Source organism: Bidens hawaiensis, unplaced genomic scaffold (assembly GCF_021521415.1).
Source record: "Bidens hawaiensis isolate Kalapana, Puna unplaced genomic scaffold, B.hawaiensis_p1.1 tig00027836_1, whole genome shotgun sequence".
In the NCBI taxonomy this organism is placed as follows: domain Eukaryota; kingdom Viridiplantae; phylum Streptophyta; class Magnoliopsida; order Asterales; family Asteraceae; genus Bidens; species Bidens hawaiensis.
The window spans coordinates 218,662-229,358 of record NW_027494522.1 but is presented as its reverse complement, the minus strand read 5'-3'; the positions used below and the strand labels follow the sequence as shown (position 1 = coordinate 229,358).

Sequence of the window (10,697 nt, the reverse complement as noted above, 5' to 3'; positions counted from 1 at the left end):
CATGCAGCCTGTGTAATTGAGCTCCCTTCCATGTTCTTGGAATGGGAGTGTCATCGAGCCTTTCGAGCCGATATGCACTTGGTTCGGAATCTCGTTGTTTACGCAGTATGTAGTCTCCAACATTGAAGCTGCAGTTTCATTCGTGTTTTTCCCAACTGGGGTTCAACACGCATTAGCCTGCTCAGCGTTCATTACGCCACGAGGTGCGTGAGCGTCCCATCTCTGACAAATGCTTCGACGATGTCCTTTAAGTCTAAGCATTCCTCGGTGGTGTGGCCTCTTGTCCTGTGGAAGTCACAGAATTTGCTTTGATCAGCGTTTGGACGCTGTCGGATAATTGGAGCCTCTGGCCATGGGCGCCTCTCAGTGGCGAATATGTCGGTGACGCTTTTGGTGAGTGGCGTCCATCTGGAGTTCCGGTTCGACTGCATGTTGTCCTTTCCGCCTAACCGAGGGTGCGAGCCGGATGATGTGTCAAAGTTTACCCTTGACTGCCAAATACCTAGCTTCCTCTTTTTGTTTAGTCGGGCGGTAAGGACGTTGTTTTCTCTTGTTTTCTGGGTGTAGAGGTTTATGCTTTGGGGAAGATCTCTACCCAGTTGCTTTTCCGTTTCCGCGAAGCGTTTAGCTGCTGTCATGATGGCATCCCATGTGGATGGCATGCCGTCTTTACCCGTTAAGGTGCGGATGAGCTCTGGATCTTTCGCGCCCTGGACGAAAGCAGCGCGAACAAGATCTTCGCTAATAGCGCCCAGACTCAGCTTCTTTAAGTTGAAGCGAGTGATGAAGTCTAGCAAAGATTCATCTTCCTCTCGGATGCAGTTGAGGATCGTCCATTGTTCTTCAGTGTACTTTCTTTGTTGACTGAAGTGTTGGCTGAACTTCTGTTGGAAGTCTGCCCAATCGTAGATGTGGTGGACCGGTAGACGGTCAAACCACGCTCTAGCCGCTCCAACCAGCGTCATCTGGAACATATAACACCACGTGGGTTCCGTCCAGTTGCTGACGGTTGCCCCCGCTATGAATCTGTTCAAATGATCGTCTGGGTCAGATATACCATCATAAGTGCCGATGTTGGACATCTGTTTGGCACTTCTCAGGGCGATTGCTTCCGCAATGTCCCTTGCAAACTTGGATGTTCCCGCATTTGCAGCAGTTGGTCTAAAGGTTTTGGAGAAGTCGCGTGGGTTTCCCCCCGCGTTCGTTGGTATGAAGGTGTCTCCGAAATTCCTTCTCGGTTGGAAGTCTGTTTCCTTACGCTTCCCTTTCGCCCTATGGCGAGGGTTTGCGTCGGTGTCGGATTCCTCCGAGTATTCGCACTCACTACTCATGTTGAGCTGTTGAGTGCTTCCAAATTCGTCAGCCTGTTGGATGGAACGTAAGCGTTCGTCCAACTCAGCTTGGAATTCCTTCTGACGTGCTTCCGCCCACGCTTTAACTTGTTCAAGTGTTTGGCGGGGGAGCCTCGTCTGTTGTCTTTCCACCTGGGTATCAATGAATCCCAGGGGATGATTGTTTACTGCACTTGCCCCGGCTCGGGTAACCGGGGTAGTGTTCATAAAATTTACTGCACTTGCCCCGGCTTGGGTAACCGGGGTAGTGTTCGTAAATATTGTGTACTCGCCGGTGTTCCCCCCAGTAGCTGGGGTTGTGGTTACCGGGGTTTCTTGGTCGCTCGTTGGCCTTGGCAACGGAGTAACCTTAACCATCTTTCCAGAAGTTTGAAAAAACTGAGAATAAGTTCTAGCTTTTATGCACGGATGGCGCCAATGAAGAAGAACAACATCTATTTAACCCCCAGATTATCCGTAATCTGCCCGGGGTCATTTAGTGTTTCTTCAATAAGAATGTGATAGCACACTCACTATCCATTTCGTGATTTCCATTTCCATTTTCTAGTACTTGATTAATACTCCATTCCACTCATCAAAATTTAAAAGGTAGATCATTTCCGTAACGCTTTCGCAGAAAGGTTCGGTCTTTACTCACGACTTTTAATTAAAAATTCAAACTAAATTCGAGATTAACTGCATAACACCAATACTTTACATACATATTGAATCATGAACAAAAATAGTATTGGACGGGACAGAAAAAAAGAGACTCGTGCATGTAACATATGAGACAACAAGCGTGTATACAACATTAGCAACCAAATGTAAACAAACTATGTATTTGAAATAGCAATATTTTGAAATGAACATTTACACACTTCCCTTGAGTTTCTTAGTGATGGTAGCAATGTACTTACCCTGATGGAAAGCTTGTTCCAACTCAAGCTCGGATGGTTGTCTAGACCCATCTCCGGCATAAGTTCCTGCACCATAAGGACTTCCACCTTTGACTTTCTCGATTTCAAACATGCCAGCTCCAAAAGTATATCCGATTGGCACGAATATCATACCGCGATGAACAAGTTGAGTAATTGCAGTTAATCTGTAATTGAGATGTATAAGTGTTACAAGTTTATAATATGCCCACATATAACATACCGGTAGAGGGTAAATGGGCCAAACCACTCGTGAGTAGGTGTGTAAACGAGCCAAGCTGGCTCGTGAGCTACTAGAGATCGGCTCGTTAAAAGCTTGAATCAGGTTGAGAGCTTAAACGAACACGAGCCTTAAATTAAGGGTGTGTTTGGGATTCCTTTTTTAAGTTAAAAAGGTCTTATTGTGTTAAGGTAAAAAGGTCTTATGGTTTTTCAATAAGGAGTTTCCAAAAAAGTGTTTGGATTAACATAAGGCAATAAGTTGTTTTTTAAAAAGTGTTTGGTAACTTATTGATGGAATGAGGGTGTAATGGGAATTATGATCTTGATAAGGAGATAAGTTAGGAAAGTCTAACTTATTGAAAACTTATATTTTAGTCTTGTGGATAAGGAGATATGGAAAAGAACTTATGTATATCCAAACACTATTTTAACACAAAAATGACTTATTCTATCACCATAAGTTATAAGGAGAAGAAAATAAGGAATCCCAAACACACCCTAAGCTTGTTTAATAAGTGAGCCCGAGCCGAGCTTCACTTATCGAGCGCAAATAATAAACGAGCCAACCTCAAGCTTGAAAAAAAAAGTCTCACGAGCCAACCTTGATCTTTGATAAAGGAGCTAGAAACGAGCTGACCTCAAGCTCTCATAAGTCAAAACAAGTTGAGCTCAAGCTCTCATAAGTCAAAATAAGCTAAGGTCGAGCTCAAAACAAGCTGAAACTAGCCTGCTAAAAGCTAGAATGGAGCATGGTTTATACGAGCTCGAGTCTGAGCTTCACATAACGAGCTTCACTACGCTCTGAAGAACCAACAAGAGTCACTATATGTATATATAACATTTATTATTTTATATAATTAGATAATAAATGTTACTATATATAAAATCAATGAAAAAAATAGCTATATAATATATAATTTCTTGCATATACAAGATTATAATTGTCTATCTACATATATAAAACAATTAAATAAATTACTAAATAATAAATGAGCCGAGCTATCAGGTACTTACGGGGTGGTTTCTTGGCCGCCACCTTGAGACCCAGTGCTGTAAAAGATACCAGCAGGTTTGCCAGCAAGCTGTTGTGTTCTCCAAAGACCACCAGTGGCATCAAAAAACGCTTTGAACTGAGCGGCCATCATACCAAATCGTGTTGGGAATCCAAAAATGAACCCATCAGCTTCAGCAAGCTCATTTGGTGTGATTATCGGGGTGTCATTTTTAGGAGGTGCACTCATTTTTCCAAGCACCTCATCATTAAGGGTTTCAGGTACCTAGAAGTTGAAAGAGACAAGTGGAATTTGAGTAAGGATAAACAGATTTGTAAAAACATATAAGATAATTAAATTGAGCACTACAATTTTTACCATATACCTGCCATAACTTGGCTTCAACTCCTTCTACAGATGAAGCACCTTTGTATATCTCTTCAGCCAGCTTCTGTACATGTCCATACATAGAATAGTACCTGCAACATTATGGTAAAGTTATGCTTAAATCATTCAAAATACTCGACGGGTTCAATGGTACAATGTGGTTCCGCCCCTGGATCTGCCCAGATGATCCATAGATCAACACAATAAGCAACCATGATGATCATACAGAGCAGTGAAGCACACAGATCAAAATATGGATGTTACTAATTATTGCTTGATTATTTGATTAACATAGTGACTGTATGACATTCTTAATAAACATGAGTTCAATCAGGTAAAAGGCATCATATACCCTATAAAAATCCTCTTTCGTGGTATGTCAAACAGCTTAGGAGAATAAACACGTGTTATGAGCTAAAACATCGTTCATTTAATCGTTGACCGTGTGTCAGGTAACAGAAGCTACGCTCTATAAATATATAAGAAAAAAAAATGCACTATCTGCAGTTAAAGAAAGGCCAAGGTAAGTGTAACACTATTCATTACACCAAAACTCAAACTTTCATTTAGCCCTTTAAACCAATATGCTTTTACTCTGTATCCTTATTATATATAAAATAAAAATACTACATATTTTTAACATCTAATGAGGTTGCAGCCTCGTTCCAATCAGCCTCTCTCAGAAAATCAGAACCGTGTTTATAATTGCAACTGATGATTAAAACCAGTCTCCAAAACAGACTAACTACTATTATTAGCAAAGTTGAACCACAAGAGCTGCTAAAAGAAAAGTGATAGACGTTATTATACCATAAACACCATACACAGTATTGGAGAGTCAGTCACCTTAATCATCATAGGAATTATATATATTCTTTCTAATTAGGTTGAGAATAGTTAAAGTGACAGATGTTATTAACTTATTATACCATAAACAATATTGGAGTCAGTCACCTTAATCATCATAGGTATTAGGTTAAAAATAGTTAAGTAATTGAAAAATCTGCTGAATAGAGACATTCTACCTGTCTTATTCTTTGAGAGCAAATTTTATTCTAACTGCTAAAGCTCAATTTATCAGTTTATCAGGTGAATGTTTATCAAAATATTCATTATTATAATATAAGCTAGTATTTCAGTGGCTTAGTCAACTATCAAATATCAGAAGCAGAAAAAGTTTTGATACAAAATTTCTGATATAACTTATTCTTCAATCAAACATATACAAAGCAGGTGTTAGGATCAAATACACGTTAAATTAACGTGCTAACTGTGAGAATCAATTAGTAGAATTATATATACAACACAGTGTAATTACAATACAATGTAATTACATAACTACTCTACTTGTATATATAATTACACTGCTTATTCTCACAGTTAGCACGTTAATTAATTTAATTTGTACATTAACATTCCCATAAAGTAGATCCACTGATATACATACAATCATCAATCGCACATTCAATCGGTTCCACGAAGCTAAAACAAGTACTACATACAGTTCAGTTAAACTAATCGGTAGCCTACTTAACTTAAACAACTACTACATCAAATCTACAAAGATATAAATAATAAGGGTGAATGAACATACACAATATAGACTTTGGTGGCCATTGATGAATGAATCTGCTCAGCTCCGATTGACGAAATAAATGATCAGTCACTACTTATTATTAATATCGGTTCGGAATGAGGTATTTATAGTGGGTTTTGATGGAACGACGTCGTTGGGGGTGGTTGGGGAAAGGAAGTTATGTGGGGGCATGAGGAAATGATGAAGTGTTGGTGTCACGAACCACCAATCATTTTTTATTGTGGGATACGTCTCGGTTTTGGTTTTCTAAACAAACACACACTTACACATAAAGTGCTTTCTACTCAGGTAGGGCTATTAGTTTGTTGGTTCAAATCAGCAACAGATTTACTTTCTCGTTTACTTTTTTTTAACAGCGTTGTGAGCCACCTAGATATACCTGACTGATTCTTTCTAAGACAAAATGAAATGTCAATCTTTAGTATTGATTTTAATGTTTTAAACCTTACTCACCTAACAATATTAGCAAAGAAAAAACCCACCACTCAAGTTTTAACCATGACTCTCATGTCACTAGATCATAAGGCCAATTTCATGTCAGGTTTCCTATTTGTTTTTATTTTTTCAAGTCGGTTTTAAATTTTTTAGACTGTATTAAATGGTGAGTTTGTCGTTTATTCCCAAAGTTGTCGTAAAGTAAAGAATCGAAATGTAAGTTTATTGAGTGGTATTTCAAGTTTTTTAAAATTTTCAAGCGACACAAAGTTGCATACGAATTAGGCGATGCTTGCGTTCGTTAGCTCCCCTATCCCTCTTTGGCCCTTTGTAAACTTGGACTTAACCCGTGGTGAAATTTAGCTAAACAAAACATCTTATTAAGTGGATGAAGCTCTTGCCGGGCCGTTTTGATATGTGGTATCACATAACTACATGGACTTTTGCAAGAAAAAAAAAGTGTAGTGGATGGAGCTCTTTCATCATTACCTCGTTATTATTTTATTTTTTTAACAAAAGTAAAACAAATAAAATTTCATTAACTAAAATAATTTTTTTTAAAATGTACATTAAAATAAAAATTAAAAAAAAGCACATAACTAAAATAAATGTTATTAATCAAGCTTATATTTGTTTAAATAATTTTATCCTTTTTTATTCGGCTAGCCACTGGGCATATCCTGTAAGGTGGTCGATCAGTTGCTACAAAAAAAAACGAGTTTTTTTGTCCATTTCGTTAAATTTCTCTCCGAACACCTTGTTGGATTTAGAATTTTGTGTTGAAAACGTTGATTCCCAAGGTCATGTATATCGGCGAGTCAACAGTTCATTTAGTTAAATTCCTCTCTCATTTCCACACTTACACCCGTCGCCGATGACCCCGCCCCTTTCCGCGACTTCTTTTATCGCTCGATAGAGGAAACTTTGCATAGTCGTCCTCGTTATCACCGACTTCATCATCATTTAAGTCGAAATTTCGAGCATCGAACCGTGGTGTTTCTAGATCAACCTATGACGAGATTTTGGACATTTTTGCCCGTCACCTACTTCCGGACCCGAGAGGGCGTACGACAGCTCACTTAGGGTGATTGCGTTTATGATACCAACAATTCATGTAAAAAATGCCCCCCCCATCCCAACGAGTACTTTGGTACTCACTCAACGCCTCCACAATGATGTCCGCGCCACAAGTACCACTACCCCACGAGTAAAAATCCCGGTGGTAAACTGATTGAAGAACTTGACATTTGGAGTTTATATCGAACCATTTTCTTGATATAAAATTAGGTTTTCGGTATTCATCCCCTTTGGCCATTAGTTTGAAAAAAAGTTCCCGAACTTTATCCCAAAATATGGCTAATATTTGATAGTTGGCTATAAAAAAAATTAGAAAACATATTAATAACCATTAATATTTTGTTTAATGAAAAGTTAGCACATAAATGAGAAAAATACTAAACCCTAACAACATTCAGGATTTCCGAGACCGCGATCCACTACCATGCAAGGGTCAAATACTCCATGGGTGTCCACGACAAAGTTGTTTATTACTCCGAGGCTCGCTTGTGCGTTTCTATTTGTGTGATCACCCTCGTCAGACTTTGCTCGAACCAACTTTTAAAATTTGCTCGAACCAAGTTGTGTCTCCGACTCGTCTTGAAACATTGAATCGGGTTGCGTCTCCGGCACCGTCTCATCTCGTGTCACTCTGAGGTTGAGTCGGTGGGTTAAAAATACCGGCTTGTAAGTTTTGCATCCCTAAATATTGCATGTATGACAACACATTAGGGTGGAAATTAACACCGATCGGAAACTGGGGGTTGGCTAACTCGTTTGGATAATGTTCGGTTGAGTCAGTTGGGTAGTGTTCAGTTGAGTCGATTGGGTGGTGTTCGTGCTTTGGTTCATTGTCCCAAACCGAACATCGAGTGGTTGAATGGATTCATACTGAATTGAATTTTTTGGCTAACATTTGTTATATAATATTGGTGGAGAATGAGAGAAAGAGTTGTGTTTATATAATTTTGATATTCTGGTTTATATAGTGTATATTTTAATAAATAAGTTGCTTTTTTTTTAATTAAAACTAGACGTTAAAGGTTTTATTTTGAAAAACCCACCACCGCTCGGCAATTCCCACAAAATTCCCATCACCAACCTTCACCCAAGGTATGCCCATGCGCTTTGGGGGCTTTTGGGGGACATATAGCGCCCACTACGCAAGGTCTTAAATGGTGAATTGAAAGCGTGTCGAGTCTTGCTAAGGAAATAGTAATCTTTTTGTCTCTTCACGTGTAGAGTTTATAAAATTAATTGAACTAAAGTGCTTTATTGAGGTGTTCATAAACAAGTGCACCACCATTATCATGGTCAACAAGAATGATAATTGCTTTGGAGACAGCAAAAGGCCTTGTCTGTGTAATATGTAGTAAATTCTAAGACTTCCGCAAGGTCTTAAATGGTGAATTGAAAGCGTGTCGAGTCTTGCTAAGGAAATAGTAATCTTTTTGTCTCTTCACGTGTAGAGTTTATAAAATTAATTGAACTAAAGTGCTTTATTGAGGTGTTCATAAACAAGTGCACCACCATTATCATGGTCAACAAGAATGATAATTGCTTTGGAGACAGCAAAAGGCCTTGTCTGTGTAATATGTAGTAAATTCTAAGACTTCTGCATTATATTGGACTCATTTAATGATTCCAGGATTGTATTGATGTTTTCTCATCTCTCTAGACCTTTTTATTGTGTTTCAACTAGTCACAATAGTTGCTTGATGTATGATATTAATTGGTCTTGCAAAAGTTAGTCCATCATGGGACGATAACCATGTGTCAATGAGGGTTATCAGAACCTATGGTTACGTTACTCCTGATTCTTAAATATGTTATGGCGGGTATTAATTTCTATAAGCCAGATAAATTCATACATCCAAATTTAGAGTAATAAGGAAATAGTAATTTGTGCTATCATGGGAATTTTATTAATCTTAATACCATTTGCACCGTCGTTTAAGGGACATTTTCGCACAATAATTTAGAAATCCGGCTAAGGTTATATGGATTTAGATTGTAAATGTAGAGCCTTTTAGATGTGTCATATTTAGTGAATTCCTTAACTTAAGGTCCTATTCCTATACAAACGCTAAATTATGAAACCGAGAGATGATGAAGACATGTGGATTGTGTCTCATGCATGCATGTCTAGTGATGACACGTGAGGCGTGTGTCTAGCATGCACTCATCTGGGTGACGACGACCTGTGTATAGCATGCACTTATCTTGTGATAACTTTGTTGACGACACATGTCTCGCATGCAACCGCTCATGACGATACGAGCGTGTGAAATGTAAAGTACACAATCAAAACGTCACATTGATATTGCCACTAAATGTGTTGTCATACAAAAATATAATCTTGTGAGCTCTCCCACTTATAAGCCGTTCACAAGTTTATCATTTTACCAATGTGGAACAAACTCATTTTCCCTTTTTACCAATGTTCAAATTCTCAACAACACAATTTAGAGTATTGATATCATATTCATCTTTACTCTTTAGACACATTAATAATTAATTTATTAGTAACAAATACTACTAGATATTTGTGTCCAAAATTTTTCCAACATATTTGTTCATAAGTTCTGTTATTTTTTTTATTTAAAATGACTTTTAATTGGAACTTAGTGTTTTTTTTTTGGAAAGACCAACTAAGTAACACCGGGTACTCTGTACGCGGCCCCCATTGGCTAAAGGTAGCCCGAGCTGGCCACGAGTCCGGACGGACAGAGCTCCTAGCGGTCCACCTATTGAGGGATTCCCCGGATATAACCCGACCCCCATGCCCGCCAAACGGCATGACAGCGAAAAACCGGTAAAACCGGGTGAAATCAGGACTCGAACCCTGGCTTGATGCCTAATTTGTTAATCTTTGATTAAATCATTTATGCCTACAACATAATTTGCATGATTATTATGTCAGTTGATTTTGCTTGAAGGTACGTAATTGTTTATACCTAATTGTTTGACTACTGTTTATGTGATGTTATCCACCAACTAATAGTTTGTCATTATTCATGTGATTATGGTGTGTTCAAGATTAGGGTATCAATATGATGCAGTTTGAAGTTTAGTCTTCTTACGGAATTGGGTATTAACCTCCAAATGTTTCATGAATAGCAGCTATTCATGTTTGAACTGGTGAAGCCCTTTGGTTTTAGTTATCGGTTGGCTATTGGGGCCGGTTTGATTAATTAATTACATTAAGTTTCTTAGTCATCGAGTTAGAAACCTTAATTTTAATTTGTATACATCCTTATCTGATGGTGTTTCTTTGCTTGTATTTCATTTCATTTTGAATTTTAATAAACGAAATACATAATGTTTTACTCCTAAATGACAATTTTTTTGGTTAATTAATATAATTATAGCATGTTGACTTTCTTTAATGATTACGGTCACTAAATCAATATAGTGGTGTGTTTCACCGAAAGAAGTCTTCCATTATCTTCTGGATTATACAAAGGTAACTCATAACTATGGGTTGGAAGAATGCCATTCATTATTCCATTTAGACTTGAGAGCGACGTTTTTAAAGAGGAAAGTCGAAGTCAAAGTCAATCAATCTAATATCTATAGTTCTATATTTACTATTTAATAAATAAAACTTTTTAAATGCCACATGTTATTACTATATTGATCCTTACAAAATTTTCCCTCCTCTCTTGATTATTAAATATATTTCTATTTTTAATATTTCATTTTCAATTTTTAATAATTTCATTATAATTTAAAAAAG

General features: G+C 37.7%; 1 protein-coding gene across 1 annotated transcript; it reads right to left on the bottom strand.

Annotated features, from left to right (window-relative positions):
* Nucleotides 1-2,091: 2,091 nt before the first annotated feature.
* Nucleotides 2,092-5,698, bottom strand: LOC143576025 (NAD(P)H dehydrogenase (quinone) FQR1-like). Its single transcript, XM_077060231.1, has 4 exons — nucleotides 5,465-5,698; nucleotides 3,869-3,962; nucleotides 3,506-3,768; nucleotides 2,092-2,436 (listed from the first exon to the last, which is right to left on the bottom strand). Exons 1-4 carry the CDS (start codon nucleotides 5,485-5,487, stop codon nucleotides 2,205-2,207), a joined length of 612 nt encoding a protein of 203 aa, XP_076916346.1. The 5' UTR covers nucleotides 5,488-5,698; the 3' UTR covers nucleotides 2,092-2,204.
* Nucleotides 5,699-10,697: the final 4,999 nt, after the last annotated feature.